Raw genomic sequence first — 19,520 nt, 5'->3', positions numbered from 1 at the left:
GTATTGCTAACATCTTTCGTATTTTCACAGGGTATATTTGGACGGCGGCGGGAAGATGTAGGCACTACAACTAACGGAGCAATAGCTCCACAGGCCCAGCCGGCCATTCCCATGCAATATGGTGATATGAAGCTGGCTTGGGAGAAGGAACGCTTGAGGTGTTCAGAGCTTGAAGAGGCTCTGCAGAAGATGAGAATAGAGCTACGGTCCCTCAGAGAAGAGGGTAGGTATTGGTGTTAGGCAGCAGAATTACTGCATCACTTATGACTCACCCTGGATTATCATACTCACATAAAGAGGGTAAATGCTGTAATTAAGAGGACTTTAATTAATGTTGACAAAGAGTTATTGATTTATCTCTACTTAATATCAAATCAATGCCTCCTTGTCATCACCAGCCTTGCAGAGTAATATTAGCTGAAAATTATGCAATTTGGAACATGAACTAAAACCCATCTTTTAAATCCATGATAACATAATTTAAAGGTTGAAATGTATACACTTATTTTTACTACCTATCTATTATTATTATTACATTTCATCAGCACTTGTAAAACGGTTTGTATCACAGACATAGAAAAGATTCTACACAAGGAAAGTTTGACTTATTGATGTAGTGATTTTTCAGTCAGCCTTCCACTTCATTAAACAGGCTGGTTCCATCGTTTTTACTGATCTATCATTCGCTCATTTGTTTCTGATCATATAGCAGCTCATTTCAAAGTCCAGGAACATGTGGCTCCATCCACGCCCGCCCAGGCTCGACATCAGATCCTCATGTCAGCCATTGTCAAATCCCCAGAACATCAACCCAACCCCAGCGGCCTGCTCAACCCATCTACCCGCTGCAAAGAGACCTCCACACCTGAAGGTTAGCACCATACACACAAAATACGAACACATACGTAAACTAAACCACGTGCCCATCAGGGTGAGTTTGGACCCAGTATTTCCTATGTTGAAGGTACCATTTCCCTGTCAGGAGTTGTTCCGTCTTAAGTCATCAGTGTCAAAAATGGATTCTTTGTTCACATATTTTGTCAAAGTGGTGTCTTTGTGTGTTTTTTATGGCCTGTCTCATAAAACAGGATTAAGATGTTGGATAACCGTGCTCATTTATGTTTAACTCGGAACTCCCCCTCAACCATAGACTGTTTTTATTTGTTGAGCATTTATCCAGGTAACATTATAATCCTGCTTGGGTCTGCCTCACAAAGTAAGAATGAAGCATTCAGCAGTCAATTGTTTTTAATCCAGCCTTAGATAGATTGGAAAATAGCAGCCTGACTAAAGGTATCTTGCTTTGTGATTCAGTCTCAGGACTGTTCCTTTACTTTCATGTAGCCATTGTTAGACTGCTGTCTCCCTTCTGTCTCTTTCCTCTTGCTCCTCACAGAAAAGAGGAGAGTCACCTTTGAAAGTAAGTTAGCGGTCACAATTGGGTCATCTTTCATTTATTCATTCATTTGATCATTCACATGCACGTTTTTAGTGTATACACATATCAGTATTACTCCTTATATCCGTCGGACTGTCTCATTGTCAAGCTTTAACTTGACCAATGATTTTATGCTTTGAGATCAAGGTTAATGTAATACATTCTTTATTTACTTTCAAATTTTTGCTGGAATTGTAATGTATATTGCTAAGTAGTGAGCTTTTCACCCAGACAGAATCCCATGGTCAATTTATTTCTGACAATATTAATATATTTGAACCTTGATATACCTGCTTAGAAATTTTTCATTCATTTTTTTTTAATTTGGCTCATGCTGCTTGAAAAAACCTTGTGGCTTACAGTTGACTTTGGAAGTGGTTTAATAAACTATCATCATTGTTTTTTTCTCGTTCAGTAGTACCTATCACTGCAACTCCGCTCCCCTTCTTCCATTGCAGAGTTTGGCCGTCGTGTGAAAGAAAGAATGCATCACAACATCCCCCATCGTTTCACTGTGGGCCTCAATATGAGAGCTGCCAAGTGTGCCGTCTGCCTGGACACTGTGCATTTTGGACGGCAGGCTGCCACTTGTCTAGGTTTGTATCCTGCTTTTTAGCTTGGTGTGAAATTATTTAAGAGGACACATTTATTGGCCAGCATGAGCATACATACTATAAATCCTTCTGGCCATCACATTACTTTCTGTTCCTCTTTTCACACACAGTCTAGATGCACTTTTAAAGCGAGTTTAAAAGAACAGTTGTGCTTTATGGTTGTATATTTTATGCTATATATATTTATACTCTATTTTTATACTTTAAAAAGCAAAGGATGGATGGACGCATTGATAGAGTGAGAGAAAGAGAGCAGCATTAGGGATAAATATTAACTAACCCATTATCAATCAATCATTATCAAAAAGACTTCTATGTAGGGTTTGAAGACATTTCACCTCATCCAAGAAACATCTTCAGTTCTAACTGACTGGTGGGGAGAACAGATATTGAAGACACAAGCAGTTGTTTTTTTCTAATGTGGCATCGTGTGAGGCAGTCATTGTCATTTCATTTGACTCATAGGGTAAACAGTTGTGAAGATATGCTAATACTACATCTTATATGGGTAATAGGTGGTGGTGTAGACCCCCACTTCTGTTTAGACATGGTTATCATTAGATGAGTGGACAAGAACAACTTCATGAGGGAGGATGTCAGGCAGACGCAGCTTCCCCTGCTGGAGTGCGCAGTAGAGGTAGATGGATGGAAGAGTAAATGTTTATCGGAAGCCTACACACACAAATCAATACCTGCTTTTGACTCACAGTTCATGTCTGTTGGTAGGTTGTTTATGTCTGTGGTGCATTGCTTCCAGGGTTTGACATTAATTTGTCTTCAGCTTTCATGTAGCTGAGATAACTGTTCTTGTTATGGCTGGTTGTATATTTTAATTTAATTACCCCTAACACTGACAGGCTTTACTCTCTCGTGCAAGTTGTAAACATTTCAAAATTAATACCCAACATTTTTTCTCTCCCCTTTCTTTGTTCCTTTATAGAGTGTCACACCTTATGTCATCCTAAATGCTCACCGTGTCTGCCTGCCACCTGTGGTCTGCCAGCTGAGTATGCAACTCACTTCTCAGAGGCTTTGTGTCGAGAGAAGGCAAACTCTCCTGCCCTGCAGGTCAAAGAGGCCAGTGGGCATGTTCGCTTGGAGGGATGGATGAAACAACCCCGGTAATCTCAGGACTTTTACAATCATGTTGGCAGAGTACCTTTTTTCCCCCACAGCTTTAACAGTATCATGCATTTGTGTGTTTGTTCACCCAGAAATGGGAAGCGTGGTCAGCAGGGCTGGGAGAGGAAATATGTGGTGCTTGATGGAACTAAAATATCCATCTATGATACAGAGCCCAGGGAAGGTCAGTCCTTTCCTGATTTGAGAGAAACATTGCGGATCCATTCTTGCATTAGATCACTAGTAAGCAGTTAAGCCTTTGTAATACATCCAGTGTGTTGATCTTCTAGACTCAATAAAATTTGAGGAGGAGTTTGAGCTCTGTCTGCCCGATGGGGAGGTGACCGTTCATGGAGCAGTTGGAGCATCAGAGCTCATCAACACTGCAAAATCAGGTACCTGATCAGTAACACCTAATCCTGATATACAGTCAGCTTATTGTAGGATTTAAAGTATTTCACTTTCTCCCCAATTTGGAGACAATACCCACTTATTTTATATATACAAAATACACTTTCAAATGTAAAAAGATATATCTTGATTCACCTCAGCAGCAACATTAAGTTGTTAGTAGGATAACAATCTCATCTGTGTCTGCATGAAGACATCCCGTATGTGCTGAAGCTGGAGTCACATCCCCACACCACCTGCTGGCCAGGCCAGTCTCTCTACTTCATGGCTCCCAGCTTCCCTGACAAGCAACGCTGGGTGGCTGTTCTGGAGTCAGTGGTGGCTGGTAGCCGTGGATCCCGAGACAAAGTGGATGCCGATGCTGTAAGTATTGTGTTTTTCTTATCAGCTTTCATCTCAAATGTGTAAAAAAAAAAAAAAAAAAGATAGCCTAGTGTCTCCTTCATACAAAAAAACCCTCAATAGTAACTTTTTCAGCATACAACAGGGTGGCTGTATTGTATAGTGTGAACATTGGGCAAAATATATTGAATGCCTCCATTAAACATCAGCTAGTTTCTTCATTGCTTTTTCTCTCCCTTCCTCTTCTTTCTCTCTCCGCATGTTCTCAATATCCATGTCTCCTTGTGTGTTGTCATCATCTTTGTTCATGTGGTTAAACTGTGCGTTTGTATCTCCATTCAACTCGGTTGTGTGGATCATATTATAGGCAGGTGTTTCTAAAAGACAGAAGAACCTATCCCCTCTGGTTCAGGTACAGTAAGTGGCTGCACGAATGCTTGGGCTTCAGTCAACCGACCAGCTAAGCATGCAGTAGCTGTCACCTCTACACATACAGCACTGATACTGTTCAGTGCAGGTTAACACAGTCCCAGGCTGACTGACTGGAAACATTCCACGAAAGGAACTGCCCTGTGAAAATTGCATTCAGTGGTCACACAATGCACATCAATTACATCATACACTCATAAACTTGCATAGTGCATGAATGTGAACAGGCACTGCTTTGCACCTCTGGTCTGGTGTCATGCACTATGTCATGCATGTTTCATAAAAGCCATGTACTGCTCGCAATAGCCTTCTTCACGGCAACCTGATAGACATCCTACGCCTGCAGGCTTCCGCTGTTGGTGTACGTGTTTTTTGTATTGAATTATCCATTTCTCCTTATATCCCAGAATAAGTTATTATGGATGTTGTTGGGTTTTTTGTTTTTTTGCTTTACTACAGAATATGCTACATGGCCAAACATGGGAATACATGTACTCATTTTAACATAATGTCCAGGTGTGATTCTTGGACATCATGTTCAAAGTCGCTAGATTCTTAAGGTTTCACATTTACATTTCATTTCTAAGATTTTCACACATTAAAATGTAACCCAAATTTTGACAGGATTAATTTTATGGCTCTATTTAAGGGAGTAAAGGTTGTCGAGTCACTAGTGTATTGTAGTCAAGGGGCCTGGTTCATATACACTACATTCATTTAGCATCAGTTTATTTTAGTTAAATGAGAAACCTGTCACACCTGCTCTCCAATCAACATGTGCAAAGTACTGTATAAAACATATTCACTAGAACACAGTTGCACATGCTTAATAGTGTCACAGTATGAATTAGAAAGACGTGCAGAGCACATACATCTGCCAAAGAACAATAAGCTATGGGATTAAATCCCACAGTTTGCCTGGCCCATTCTCCACTTCTCTCAATGCTTTGGAAGCATAAAAGCAAAATCTTGGAACTGCCCCCTGTCTGGTCTGCGTTCAATTTATTGGGTTCCTGCTTATTTCATATCTCTCGCGCCTCTAAAAAATATTGTGGAAATTGCTTCAGTCAGTTTTTTCTTCGTCTGGGGAATCGGGGAAGTATTGATAAATACCCTAACTAACCCTTATATTAAAGGAAGTGGAAAAGCCCCAGTCGTCCAAGTTTCATAGAAATCTGTCACATGTAATTTTTGGGAATTGAAACAAACATCTCTAGACCAGAAGTATTAAAAAATGTATGGACATTTAGTCTAAATACTTTTGGCCACATAGTGTATTTATCTTCTGTAATGCGCCTTTTCAGTCCCATCGTTCTGATTCACACTGCAGCTCATATCTTCAGCCAGACGTAGTCTTCACCATATAATCTGAGGTGAAGAGCATCCATAAAGCTTTAAACACTAAAAATAACTAGACTGGCACTCATCAGTGAACCAGTGCTAAAACTGAACCATCATGCTCATCTGTGTAACTTGCTTGGCCCATGCCCCAAACGCCAGTTTCATCAAAATCAGTTCAGTAGTTTTGCCTAACTAGAGAAAAAAAACCAGAAGAATACTCAAATGTTGAAACTTTACACAAAGTTTCAGAAAAGAATTCTTGGATCCTCACCAAAATTTATTGGACTCCTTGATTTCAACTGCTTTCCATGACCTTTGCTGACCATTGCTGCTGCTGTGAATCTTTTGTTTCTATGGCCACCCAGAAACATTTGCACAGCTTTAAACACACTGATTTTTCTGTCCACATTATTGAATGAATAGAGAGATAAAAATAGATAGTTAGGAAATTATGAATATCAGAAACTGGCAAATAATCAAAATTTGCTTCAAATGCATTCTCACCTCCAATTCTTTTTTCATTTATTGGAATTTGTTCAAATTTATGGACCTTAGTACCATATTCAGTGAATTCAACGTGGATGGGTTGTTTTTGGAATACCCCAAAATACAAAAAAGAAATCTGTGTTGCTGTCAGTCTTGCAGGGATACCTTTTATTGCTCTAAACGGATAATTGGTGGAAGATGTTTAAGCTGTCTTCTCCCTCTGTTCCGTGTCTCTCTCTCTTTCTGATTCTTGTCATAATAGAAACTTCTGGGTAATTCTCTGCTGAAGCTGGAGGGTGATGACCGTTTGGACATCAATTGCACTCTGCCTCTCACTGACCAGGTACCAACAGGAACATAATGCAGTTGAATTAAACTTTTGCTCAGTCTAAAGCCTTTCTGCTATAGAATGAAATTCCAACGTCTCCCTTTTCCTCTCCTTCAGATTGTGTTGGTCGGCTCTGAAGAGGGTTTGTACGCTCTTAACGTCATTAAGAACTCTTTGACCCACATTCCAGGACTGACCTCAGTCTTCCAGATCCAGATCTTGAAGGATCTTGATAAGCTGTTGATGATCACTGGTCAGTAACAGATTTTATGTGACATCCATTAAAAATTTAAAAGTAGATTTTAGTTGTCTTGTATCAGTGCAAGCTTGTCTGTATTGATCCTTCTTTTCTTACACAGCTTTTTGATGTATTAGTTGTTTTGAACCTAAGACCTGGAGGGTAAATGTAGCTTTGCTGGTTGATGATAATAATGCGAATCTACTGAAGTAAACAGCTTTTCTTGTGTTTTTGATCAGTTTTTGTTCTGCCTTCCAGGAGAGGACAGGGCTTTGTGTCTGGTGGAGATCAAGAAGATTAAACAGTCGCTGTCTCAGTCCCATCTCCCAGCTCAGCCCGACCTCAACCCTTTTATCTTTGAGACAGTGAAGGGATGCCACCTCTTCTCCTCAGGGAAGGTGGGTAAAGAAATCGCTGCAACCTATGGCTGCTGATAAAATTAACATCACACAAAAAGCATAGCAGTATTCCATCCTGAGTGGAGCGTTAATCTTTCTTCACAGATTGATAATGGGATGTGTATCTGTGCTGCAATGCCCAATAAGATTACAATCCTGCGACACAATGAAAGTCTCAACAAGTTCTGCATCAGAAAGGTGGGTGGCCTTTAACGATTGATAAATAAATAATAATACCATTGATGAATGGCAGTGGTTTTGAGCAATGCAGATGGTTCTCATTCTCAGGTGATGAATGCGTTTGAAAAAGTTTTTCTTGATTTTCGCAGGAAATCGAGACATCAGAGCCATGCAGCTGCATCCACTTCACTGGCTACAGTATCATTATCGGCACCAACAAGTTCTATGAGATTGAGATGAAGCAGTACGTACTTGAAGGTAAGTCACCTCTCGATGTCACTCACTTATATAGAATCCTAGTTTTTTAAAATGAAATCTTTCATCAAGCAGTTGACCTTATAAGCAAGTATAAACAATCGTGTTTACATCATTGTTAGTTTTCAGCATTAACAAACGGACTCACGGTGATGTGATGTTTTTCAGAGTTCCTGGATAAAAACGATGTGACGCTAGCTTCAGCTGTCTTCGCTGCATCCTCCCACAGCTTCCCTATCTCCATCATCCAGGTCACTACAGCTCCACAGAAGGATGAATACCTGCTATGTTTCCATGGTTAGACTCCTGGTTTCTCTCTGTGTTGGCACATTGTACCTTTTGTATCTTTCAGAAAACCTGAATTTAATATAGTGGAATAGATTTCTTTCGTCTGTTGATTTGTGTTGTCGTCTAAAGGAAGGATATTTGTGTGATAGTTGTGATTATATTTTTCAGAGTTTGGTGTGTTTGTGGATGCATATGGCCGCAGGAGCAGAACTGATGATATCAAATGGAGCCGTCTGCCTCTCTCATTCGGTCAGTGGGAATCACAATATCTTCCACATAGCTTTAAAAATGTCTTCAGTCTGATTTATCACATGATGTGTGGATGTTTGATTGCCAGCCTACAGAGAGCCTTACCTGTTTGTGACCTACTTCAACTCTCTGGACGTTATTGAAATTCTTGGACACGCTGCTCTGGGGTAAGATTGCCTTCTGCTCTTCTGACAGTACCAATATATCAGTGAAGTCATTTTTACTCATAATCATATTTTTATGGATCTTTACTCAGCATCATTGTGTATTGTTGTGACTGAATAGTTAATTTCCTATTTCTGCCAAGGCTCAATATCTACCGTGTTAAGTATCATCCATCTTACGATAGTGTCTGTTTTCATCTCTCTCCAGGCCCCATTCGTACGCACACCTGGACATCCCAAACCCACGCTACCTGGGCCCAGCCATCTCATCTGGGGCGATCTACCTGGCCTCCTCCTACCAGAACAAACTGCGGGTCATTTGCTGCAAAGGCAACTTAGTCCAGTGTCAAGAGGGTATGGGAGACCTCCAGCGCAACGGCTCTGGACGCAGGTGAGAACTCTTACTATAATACACTAACTAACACTAACGATTAGTTAAACCTTTATCAGGTCACTTGTTCTGGCTGTTCCTCCAAGTTGTCTAAAATCTGCTCATTTACCAAACTATTCTTAGCTAGTGTCCTAAATAATGTGCTGTGACAAGTCAAAATAACAAATTATAATTTGGTCACTGCACAAAAATGTGATATTAAAGTAACGGACAAACATAACTATACCTTTCCTTCATGTAAGATGTCTTCCTACCTCCTGTTTTATGTAACGCTACTGTGTTTAGAGAGTTTGTATCATGTGACAAATGACTAAATATAACTCCAAGATGCCTCAATGAAGTTTATGTTTAATTGGATAATAATGAATTCAGGACAGATGAATTCAGGACATTTCACTTACTGAATAATTAAATGCCTTATTTTGTTTTAGGAATAGAAATAAATCAAACTTCAAGAAAAGTCCTGCTAAATTAAACCTAAAAATTATTTTTACTGAAGGAAAGTTTAGTTATTTTTGTCCTTTGATTCACTTTTTTATCTTCATGCAATGTTTTGTCTTCATTGTCATGCAGACATTGCACAGTATGAGCACACTGTCATTTATCCCATGCACACTGGTGGTGTTAAGGGCCAGTAGGGCATGCTGGCACTGTTGGGCACAGGGTGGCATCCTAAAGTGGTGATGGATTAAGTGTAGTGTCTATGTTTGCTGTTTTTGAAACAGAAGCATAACAACTTTATTTTGCTCTTTACAGGAGGAAGAGCTCATTTTTTATCTGTAACAAATCTTGAGGTGTAAAATTTTAGATTAAAAGACTATTAAATGCCTCCTGTCAAATGTAGAAAGGAAACTGTTGAATAAAGACTGACTTGATTTTGCTGTTCTGAGACTGGTCTATCACTCTGTGCTGATTTTGAAAACTGGTTTTAGAAGCCATTCAAAAGTTTTCTTTTGAGTTATTACTATTATTATTCTTACTCAGAGAAAACCAGATTGAGTTGGTGGGAGTAATTTCTACTTATTGTGAATAATAATGCACCACAGCTCATCATTTTGAGCTTAGATGGTGAGCCCGTCATCCTCACCACATCTGCTCACTGACCTGACGGTGCCAAGCAAAGCCCACAATCCGAGACACCACCCCTCTTCACCTTTTCACCAAACCTTCCTGCTGGTCTTTACGCCTCGGTTCTTCCTTAACAGCCCCAACAAGCGTGGGCCTCCTTCTTACAATGAGCACATCTCCAAACGGCTGGCGGCCAACCCCCTAGTTCACGGAGATCCCGGCACACCCCACCGCTACCGAGAGGCCCGCACAGAGTTCCGACGGGACAAATCGCCCAGCCGTCCATTAGAGAGAGAGAAGTCTCCTGCCAGAATGCTGGAGAGTCGGATAGCGGGGTCTCCAGGCAGGGCCATGGTTGACCCTCGTTTAGAACGCTCTCCAGGCAGGGCCATGGCAGACCCTCGAATGGACCGTTCTCCTGGCCGAATGATGGACGTCCGTAGGGAGAGGTCGCCTGGGCGATTCGAAGAGCATCAAAGGCTTCACACTGGCTCTGGACGCACACCCATAAACCCCATAAACAAGGTGGGTCGAGCAGTAGGTTGATTTTTGCTGCTTTGCATTTCATACTCTTGTCATGGATGCGGCTTTACTTTTCGTACAGTTCTTGCATGAATATTCAGTAATCTGACTTACTTTATTTGAATTAATCTCACAGGTATGGGACCAATCCTCTGTTTGAGGGACAGCGGAGCGACGTAGACAGGAATCCGTCTTTGGAAAAGAGGAAGAGAGAAGCAGAAAATCAGTGAGAATGTCAAGAAGTCATGATGAAACACTGCCACACATCACGTTTGACTGACATATGAGCTGACAAACCCACAGAAGAAAACAACTGTATCTATCAGAATGGAGAGAACTAAATAGATGTCATTAGAATCAGGTTATTTTTTTCTCAATGTACTGACCCAAGTCAATAAAGGTCAAAAAAACGCCATATTGAATAACTTTTTTAGCCTGCTTTTATGAGATATATTTGGGCATGCGCTCTGAGAAAGAATTAGTCATTGATTGGCTTCAAAGAGAAAATATGAGGTATGATTTCTCCACTTTAGATCTGGCTCTGTAGGTTTTTCTGGGTTTTTTGGTTAAATAAAGACAGCAGTGAATATGAAACATAAGCACAGCCGCAGCAACTTCATTAAAGCCTAAATATTTCCAAAGTCAGTCGCTAGTGAAAATGGCAAAAAGAATCATAGCTGTAAAACATCCGGTCCTTTACACCCTCGGCTCTGTTCTTCGTAGCCTCACATCAGGGCAGGAGCATTCTGTGCATCGAATAGCATTTCTGGCTACAGCCCTGTGCTGTTGTGTCAACACACAATCGTCCTCTGCTAATTACAATCATTTCCTGTAAAGATCAGTCTTTTATCAAGACTGTGCTTTAACACGGTGACAGGATCTGGCTGGAGCACAAACAAATTTAAATGAACCCTCCCTGACCTGTAGAACCACACGTGAATGATTGTCTGCCCTCAGATAGGTTGAGACTAAAACTGCACTACCCACAATCCTCAGCAGGACTTTCTAATCCTTCAGAATGCTATCTGACTGTAAATAGACAAGACATAATTTTATATATATTGAGAAGGAATTTCAAGGCTGGACAAGCCATGTCTATTTTTGTTAAAGAAAAAAAGTGATTGTGTCCTCTTGAATGTCCTATGAGTATTATTTTAATATGTCCAAACATTCTTTATCAAGTGGGTGATTGTATCTGATCAAACTCATGTATGCACTTCATTCTGTCAGAGACAAAACCTCAGTGCTAAACTATATGACAGGAAGGGGGGGAAAAAAGATAATCTTTGAAGCTTACAACATAGTACTTGAGCATTTCCTCTTGTATATTACCCCAAACTGTTTTAGGTGAAGATAATAATCTATGTTTTGTTCCTGATTCGTAAATGGCATGGATATGTATAACTGAAATTAAACGGAGTGTTGTCTTCTGCTTCCGCCTCCTTTTGAATTATATTTAATTCTACCACTGAACAGCGAAGCACGTGAAAAACATCTTTATTTTAACAGTTTACTATTTGCACAGTAGATTCATCATATTATTGTCATGAAAATAACTGTTTAAAGATGAAGCAGACCGTCCTAAATGACTGTCCAGCTGCTGAGACTGATGGTCACATCATCATTTTATTTCTGTATCGTTTTCATTTTTTTATTTTATTTATAGAATTATGAATATTTCTGCAGTTTTCATGTGTTTAGAGAACAAAAAAAAACACCCTTTACGTTCCTAGTACGTCTACTGGCAGTAGGAAAGTCTTGTTTCTTCAATTCTAAATCCAAGCTGAATCTATTCAAGCCTAAATGAAACCAACTGATTGGTGACAAATGTTGCAGATTCCATACAAAGCCCTGTCTCTATGGGAATGGTGCCCCATCCTGTTTGTTTACTCTTGGTTGTCATCTGTTTGTTTTTCCAAGAATCATAAATGCCGTAATGCTGGATGTGATATTGGTGTCTGCTATCAAATGTTTTATTAGCCTTCCCTGTAGAGGTTTTGTCACAGAATATTAAACTGAACCATTTCATTTCACTTCTACTTGACCTCCTTATTGTGTGCTTGTCTGCTTGAACAAGCAATATTATTTGTTTTATTATAAATTACACGCAGAAAGAAGTAAACATGTTGTATCTGATGCCCTTTTGCCCCGGTTCTGTCTACCCATCTTAGTGGCTGCTTATGAAGTGGCCATTTGTCTACATCCTTTGTTTTGGAAGAGGCTATGCTATTTATAGATGTCTGATCCCGATGCGATGATGGCCTGCCATTCCAGTCATGGTAGCTGCAGAGGCTGCTTGGACCAGAATCTGAGAAGAGCCCGAGGAGATCTTAACAATAGCATCTGCCTGGTTAACAATAACTTTTCTAAATCTGGCCGTCGTCTCACCGCGCTGTGAGACGACACCACTGACATCTGCTGTTTGTTCATCAACTGTGTTTTACTTGACAGTGAACGGTCTGAATGCAGGAAGGCTTTCAGCACCTCTCTTAATATAGATTTCCCGCTGAAGGCCTCGCATCTTTGCTCAGGCCCATTCAGCTCATTTTCACAGACTGTCACTTTTCTTGACCTGGGACCTATAAGTGGTGCTGAATGACTTGTTAATGGTCAGGAGACATGTAGCACATTGTAAGGATGTGTTCCGTGTCAGCAGTATTGCACTTGAGTATGTTGCACTTGCTGCTGTTGACAAATTTGAGCTCAGATTCACAAGTTGTTTAGTCTCCAGTGTGAATTGCAGAGTAGATCTAAGACATCTTTTAATGCATGGTCTACACTGGTCTCTCTTTTTATTTCAGATGCAGTGTGAGTCAGATATATCTATGCACGTGTCAAATTATGTCAGTTATGTGAGGAAGTCAGAGACAAATGTGACCTCCTTACCTGAACTGACCTGACCAATGAAAGTGCTTCTCAGGTAGTATGATCCTGACAGGTCAGAAAATTTAAATGAGCTGGTGAGTTTAAAGTTCTCTCAGAATGACTTGTGTCCAGTGAGGAGCTGAAGGTAACGCAGAAGGCTGTGAAGTAACAATTCCATCTCAATCTTTCAAAAACATACTTATGTTTAAGATCTTTTATCTTGTCCCTTCATGCCTTCCGAAATATATTTGTTAAAAACAGCATATAGACAATTTTAATGTCAGTGTAGGTTTTGTTCTATATTTAAGTGATGTATTCATTATATCTTTGACATCAGTTACATCACACTGGGGAGGATTAGGGTTGGTTATGGGGTTTTATTGTGACCATCAACTATGGGTCCAATGACTGGTAAGCTTAAAGAAACCTACCTGATCTGATATAATAAGTCTGTGAATTAATCACATCAACAATTTCATTAACACTCACAACTTTTAAACACAGTTGTTGTTTTTTTAAAAATACGGATTTATAATTCAGAAGATTGATTTTTCTCTTTTGTCTTACCTTCCTGACATCACATTCATTAATGCCAAGATGTAGAAAGTTCAAAGTGATTGTGATTGAAACGGCAGACTCAAGGTTATAACACAATGTCATGACAAAACAGCCCGACTGGTCATTAATGTGTGGGTGTGTGTGTGTTATTAGTGTGTGTGTGTGTGTGTATGTGTGTCTACATTTTTAGCATGTAATACTGTATGTGCTGTATGTAGCATCATTTACCTGTCACTTCCAAAAGAGGACATCGTTTATAAATATCGTCCAGTAGCACAGAGGGATGGGGCTACAAAAGGATACCCGCGATGTCCCCATTGTTCACTGGCATCATTGTCAGACTGACCCCCCAGCCACTCAGCCATGGTAAGCCAGTATGTGTGTGTAGTATGTGGCGACATTCCTCTTGCTTCAAAGATGCTAACTAACGTAAAGATTGTATACTTTCAATATGAAAATAGAGACAGTCCTGAGTTGAATGGGTGGCTTAATGAGATGTACTCCATGCTAATAATTAAAAGTCTTTTATTGTGTTTTTAAAATTTCCTCACCATGTACTGAATGTGTTGTCTTGATACGAAATGCATCCTAGATTATATTAAAAATGTATTTTTAAAATAAAAATTGTAACAAAATTTGATTTGTTAACAGTCAGCTAGTTTTGATACATTCTGATATCCTTGGCTTGAAGTGTAAGCACATGTATGTATTGATTCCTTAACATTTTGGTTATTAATTCTTACATTCATACTATCAGACGTTACTGTACAGGCTCCCTCCTCACCCTTCCTCCTTTCTTTGTTCCAAAAGGCCCCCAAGAAAGCAAAGAGGAGGACGGCAGAGGGAGCCAACTCCAATGTCTTCTCAATGTTTGAGCAAGCTCAGATCCAGGAATTTAAAGAGGTGAAAGACTGATTTATTTGTTGCTCATTTAAATTCATCTGACTGTGGACATTGTATATGAACATACATGCAGGCTCTGATTTAAATTACTTAGCAACACACGCGTTCAGGTCTCCATTTCCTCCCTGTGTCCTTCTCCGCATCTTCATTTCCACTGTTCATCGCTGTAGTATGTCCACCTGTCTATTTTTCTGCTCCTGGCTTGACAGAAGAGAGACTTGTGGTATGCTGGTATGAGAGTCAGCAGTGCCCAGACATCCAGACTGTCATCAGTGATTAGGGGGCAGATAAACTGCTGGGCATGTCCTGAATGCCAGGAGGCTCACGAGTTATAAATACTTAATAGTGTTCACTTAAAAAGATGGTAGACGGAGTCGTCAAGGGAACCTAAAAGAGTGTGTGCCAAAGATTGGACCTTATTCTTAAAGCATAACCTCCTTTTTCTTTTATGTCTGTTATAAATGTAATTATATATACATCTATGCAATGTACATGTGTAATGAAAGGGTTAAAACATTAATTTCATTATGTCAACATAAAGTCCTTTGAAACAAGGAGACTCATTGATACCCACTGTCCTGTGCCCTGACCTCAGGCCTTCACCATCATGGACCAGAACAGAGATGGCTTCATTGACAAGAATGACTTGAGGGACACTTTTGCTGCTTTGGGTATGTCTATTAGTTTCTGTTCTTATTCACTGTGGTTGCAGATAGAGTCTCTGAGGCGTGAACGAGCAGCAGCTGAATCTGCCTAATCTACCAATGTCATGTTCTTGTTCAATGTTTGCTGCCGCAGGACGTCTCAACGTGAAACAAGAGGAACTGGATGAGATGCTCAAAGAGGCTCCCGGCCCAATCAACTTTACCGTCTTCCTCACCATGTTTGGAGAGAAGCTGAAAGGTGATGATGATGCTCGATAATCACAAAAACCTTATCCAAGTTATACAAGCAGAGGATTGATTTAAAGATATTTTTTGTATAACTGTACCATTTGGATCGGTCCAGGAGCTGATCCAGAGGAGACAATCCTTAACGCGTTCAAAGTCTTTGACCCTGAGGGAAAAGGTGTGCTGAGGAAGGACTAGTAAGTGACTGAACACACTCCACTCCACCCAACATGTCTGCAATTAGCACATTTATTGCAGGGGGTGGATGTAATATTACTGTATCCATCCATTCATCCCAGTAGGAGTCCACTATCAGCCACATTCATTCCCTCCTGCAGTGAACAGCTCATGATGTGTTTTTCCCTTCTCCTGCTGTTCAGTGTGACACAGATGCTGACAACACAAGCCGACCGATTCTCCCGCGACGAGGTACACTCTAGTGCTTTTACACCACTCATCATTCTCACGTCAGATGGGTTTGTGCGTGTGAAAGATGAGCGTCGTTATGACGATCATCAGCATCCACATCATAAACACTTTTGTACAGGAAATCTTAACTCTGTGTTGCCATTGTCAAAGCTCTGATAATAGCATTGCTCATGCTTTTTGTTGTCTAGATGGAGCAGATGTTCACAGCCTTCCCCCCAGATGTGGCTGGGAACCTGGACTATAAGAACCTGGTGCACATCATCACCCACGGGGAGGAAAAGGACCAGGAGTAACACTTTTGTCAACATGTTCATCAAATAAATAGTCCATCATCTACCTGAGCATGGTTTGAAACCAGCCTGCTGCCCTCGGAGATATGGAGTATCGTCACATCTTAATGTTAGCTGTATCGTGTCTGTACAGTACTCAGCAGTACTTAGACAAATCAGCAGCATCAACATAATGAACTGTCTCACTCCCTTTCAGCCTCTTTTTTTCACACCATGTTCTTACATTCAGCTGACAACCACTTAAATTATTGTTCATTATCCACACAAATCCACCTCTGCAGTCTGCTCATGTTCACCTAATAAAAGTTTTCAAATAAATACAAGGAGTCGGCTTCTTTCTGTTTTGTTTTGGGGTTTTTTTTTAAAAACATTTTCTGAAGATGTGAAGAAAGTAGCTGCAGAGAGAAAGCAGATGAGTTTTTATTCTTGTTACTTACATGTGACTGCAGAGAAAGCAAAATCATGAACAACAATTTCCTTCAAACCTGAAGCTTCAGTTTTAAGTGGGAAGGAATGCATCTCATTGCTGAGAGGATAGCTGACCTCAGGTTTCGGCACTGAGTTTGCACAAGTGCCTTGTGTGCATGAGTAAAAGCAATGGTGGGATTTTAATGAGATAACAGCCTGTTCTTATTTGAGTGTTGTGATAATATAAGAAGGGTAATGCTATACCCTGAAGTCTGAGCAATAGATACATGGGATGCCACCAAGTGATCCTTACCGCCCTCACCTTCCTTACTTGCCAGACCTTGACGGGGTGATTATTCCAGGGAGAGTGCTCGAGGCAGGTGGGAAGCCGGCTTGTCAAATCCAGACTAACGAATTGCTTTCTGAAGAGGAGAAATGTCAGGAATGGTGAGGGATAAGTGCTTGGATCAGCGCTTGGATCAACTCAACATCTGAGCTCACATCACATGTCCTTTTTTAACAATCTCTAGCAACAGAAAGGCCGTTGAAGGAGAGGAACTTGAGGAGGAAATAAGCATTGGTCTGATGGCTATTTTTTTTCCAGTAATGTATCAATACACTACACGGAAAATGAAGGGATATTCAGTCAGCAGTATAAAATATAACAATCTTTTATATTTACTTCATCTCTTTAGGGGGCACAAGTTATTGGAAGTCGCTTTCAACCTGCTTTGGTGTAAATGAAAGTGACAACAGGTGCGATGGGGAGGCAGTGCAGGACACCGCCCTAAAAGGGAATGGTTTAGCGTGCAGTGACCAGAGACAGTTGCTCTCCTTATCCTTCCTGATTGATTTCTTTCTAGTACTGTATTGTTGGTTTCCTCCAGCCAAATCAGGTTGCAGTGGTAATCCATCTCCTGCAGGATGGCACATCCATAGATGTGGTCACATCAGGCGCATGGTGGAGATGGCAGACCAGCTGCGCGCGTTTCCGCTCAAACTCTTAAGGGCCCGACGCCCTCTGGTGGGACCTCTGGTGGCCCACAGACCAGCACCAGGCATGTACTGTACTATCATTCACCAGAGAGCACCAGAAGTAGCACGTCCACCACTGATGTTGTTCTCTTCATGTATGAGGGGATGTCCATTAAAATGTAAAATGTGGGTTATTAAAAAGTTTTTACTATGATTATCACTACAATTTGTTCAGTTTCCAGTGACTGTTATGTCATTTTTTTCTCAAAACATTTAACAATGTACAGAATGTCAATGAATGAACTTATGTGAGTTTCTCCTGTTATTTTGAGCAGTGCATTTTAAGATTGCTTTCAACCAGAAATTAATAGATATGTTCTCACTGAGGTGCAGATATATTGTCATGAAACTTTGCATTATGTATCAATCAGATGCTGGAGTGGTGTCTTTTCCTTATATATTCATGATATGCTCTCAGAAATATGCTGTATCTTTATGTGAAAATTCACAATTCTTACTTTTGGATGAAATGTTCAAATAAAATACATCTCCCACATGTATATTCACGCTTTCAGCTATAAACGCCATATTCCTTGGATTTTTTTCAGTGGAAACATTATTAACCCTCCACCCAACCGAGACTACTGACCTTTTATTGGAGAAACATTCAACTATCACTCAATCTGACATTTTGCATAATTCATCACGCAAACACACCCTAATGACCAAGTGGGAAAATAAATGATGGTATATCAAATGAACGTATAAAATGATCAGCAGGAGCTAATGCTCAGAACATGCCCTTATCAGAAATAAATTACATCATCTTTATAAATGTTGAACATTATTCTACAATTGTAGCTTCTGTGAAATAGTCGCTATCATCTGACTGCTGAGCAGCAGATCCTCCATCCCGTTGGGAATATTAAAGGAATATTACACCAATCATTGACCAGTAGAAGCATTTTATAGTGTGCTGAGATTGCAATAATAGATTTGTCCGTGAGAATTATAATAAGATTTTAAGTTAGTTCTTAAGTGCCATTTAGTCCATAACCTCCATTTAGAAATAATGGATGAATTTTCCATTAGAATACATTTTATACCTGGTGTGTGTTACGCTATTCATCCACACGGCAATATCTTATAGTTGGAACTACGTAATGCAACTGTCATTCCATGTTATTATAATGAATACTGTACTATTTTTTGGTATATACCACAGTGCACTGGCCCAGAGTTCCCCCCGCCTCACGCCCTCAGTCAAGTGGGATAGGCTCCAACCCCCCGCGACCCGCCACAGTGGATGAAGCGGTTGACAATGAATGAATGTTATATACTAATATACTGACGTAAAAAAATCTACTGTGCTCTTTCAGTCTTATATACCTCTGGGGAAAAAATGACTAAATCCATTCATAACTTTCTTCAAAATACTGCAAACACCAGCATACATGTAACCCCTTGTTGAAAAAGACTAGAATACACAGCCGGCTAGAATTCACATCATGCCTTTTTCTTTGGTTTTAGGCATTTGGATGACTGTTTTAATTTGGTTTATATCCTTGTTATTCATCCTGACTTTGACATGGAAAAAAACATCTTACAGCAGCTTCATCCATGTAGTGTGGTTCGTCTGCATCTAGGATTATCCTGCTGAGTTTAACAATAAATGCATACATTAATTACCAACCCCTACCTGCCCAATCTTATTGGACATGTTTGATGAATCAGCTGAACCTCTTAAATTGTACTAGACCTTCGCCCGTATCTTAGTGTCCTATATTTCTGAAAAGAAACGCCCCGTCCATCTGGATCAATTTTTCTTCTAGCATCAGTACATTAAATCCATTCAAACGGTTCTGAATCTTCATTATTGCTTCTACTTATTGAGACCCAATATTTATTGTCCCCTCTACACATACTGTATATCACCCC

The 19,520-nt window shown here is 40.2% G+C and overlaps 2 protein-coding genes across 2 annotated transcripts in view; both read left to right on the top strand.

Annotated features, from left to right (window-relative positions):
- The window catches only part of cita (citron rho-interacting serine/threonine kinase a), a 35,154-nt gene extending 22,875 nt beyond the window's left edge, over nucleotides 1-12,279 (top strand). The window contains exons 31-50 of the mRNA XM_068315053.1: nucleotides 31-223; nucleotides 710-871; nucleotides 1,397-1,420; nucleotides 1,897-2,034; nucleotides 2,993-3,173; nucleotides 3,267-3,358; nucleotides 3,465-3,569; nucleotides 3,779-3,948; nucleotides 4,295-4,339; nucleotides 6,446-6,526; nucleotides 6,629-6,764; nucleotides 7,008-7,147; nucleotides 7,253-7,345; nucleotides 7,477-7,585; nucleotides 7,751-7,879; nucleotides 8,039-8,119; nucleotides 8,208-8,286; nucleotides 8,492-8,674; nucleotides 9,880-10,267; nucleotides 10,401-12,279. Of these exons, the coding sequence (XP_068171154.1) occupies nucleotides 31-223; nucleotides 710-871; nucleotides 1,397-1,420; nucleotides 1,897-2,034; nucleotides 2,993-3,173; nucleotides 3,267-3,358; nucleotides 3,465-3,569; nucleotides 3,779-3,948; nucleotides 4,295-4,339; nucleotides 6,446-6,526; nucleotides 6,629-6,764; nucleotides 7,008-7,147; nucleotides 7,253-7,345; nucleotides 7,477-7,585; nucleotides 7,751-7,879; nucleotides 8,039-8,119; nucleotides 8,208-8,286; nucleotides 8,492-8,674; nucleotides 9,880-10,267; nucleotides 10,401-10,424 (2,553 nt within the window). The 3' untranslated portion in view covers nucleotides 10,425-12,279. The remainder of the gene's footprint in view (nucleotides 1-30; nucleotides 224-709; nucleotides 872-1,396; nucleotides 1,421-1,896; nucleotides 2,035-2,992; nucleotides 3,174-3,266; nucleotides 3,359-3,464; nucleotides 3,570-3,778; nucleotides 3,949-4,294; nucleotides 4,340-6,445; nucleotides 6,527-6,628; nucleotides 6,765-7,007; nucleotides 7,148-7,252; nucleotides 7,346-7,476; nucleotides 7,586-7,750; nucleotides 7,880-8,038; nucleotides 8,120-8,207; nucleotides 8,287-8,491; nucleotides 8,675-9,879; nucleotides 10,268-10,400) is intronic.
- Nucleotides 12,280-13,988: 1,709 nt separating this feature from the next.
- On the top strand, nucleotides 13,989-16,530 carry myl2a (myosin, light chain 2a, regulatory, cardiac, slow). The gene is made up of 7 exons (XM_068314970.1): nucleotides 13,989-14,053; nucleotides 14,498-14,590; nucleotides 15,186-15,261; nucleotides 15,389-15,493; nucleotides 15,599-15,677; nucleotides 15,861-15,909; nucleotides 16,098-16,530. The coding sequence occupies exons 1-7, from the start codon at nucleotides 14,051-14,053 to the stop codon at nucleotides 16,200-16,202; spliced, it is 510 nt and encodes a 169-aa protein (XP_068171071.1). The 5' UTR covers nucleotides 13,989-14,050; the 3' UTR covers nucleotides 16,203-16,530.
- Nucleotides 16,531-19,520: the final 2,990 nt, after the last annotated feature.

Source organism: Antennarius striatus, chromosome 5 (genome assembly GCF_040054535.1).
Source record: "Antennarius striatus isolate MH-2024 chromosome 5, ASM4005453v1, whole genome shotgun sequence".
NCBI lineage: Eukaryota > Metazoa > Chordata > Actinopteri > Lophiiformes > Antennariidae > Antennarius > Antennarius striatus.
Note: the sequence above shows the minus strand (reverse complement) of the source record. Positions and strands in the feature narration are given on the sequence as shown.

Coding starts and splice junctions, on each gene's coding strand:
- myl2a (XM_068314970.1), top strand. Junction 15,678..15,860: donor GGTGTGCTGAGGAAGGACTA/GTAAGTGACTGA, acceptor CCTGCTGTTCAG/TGTGACACAGATGCTGACAA. Junction 15,910..16,097: donor ACCGATTCTCCCGCGACGAG/GTACACTCTAGT, acceptor TTTGTTGTCTAG/ATGGAGCAGATGTTCACAGC.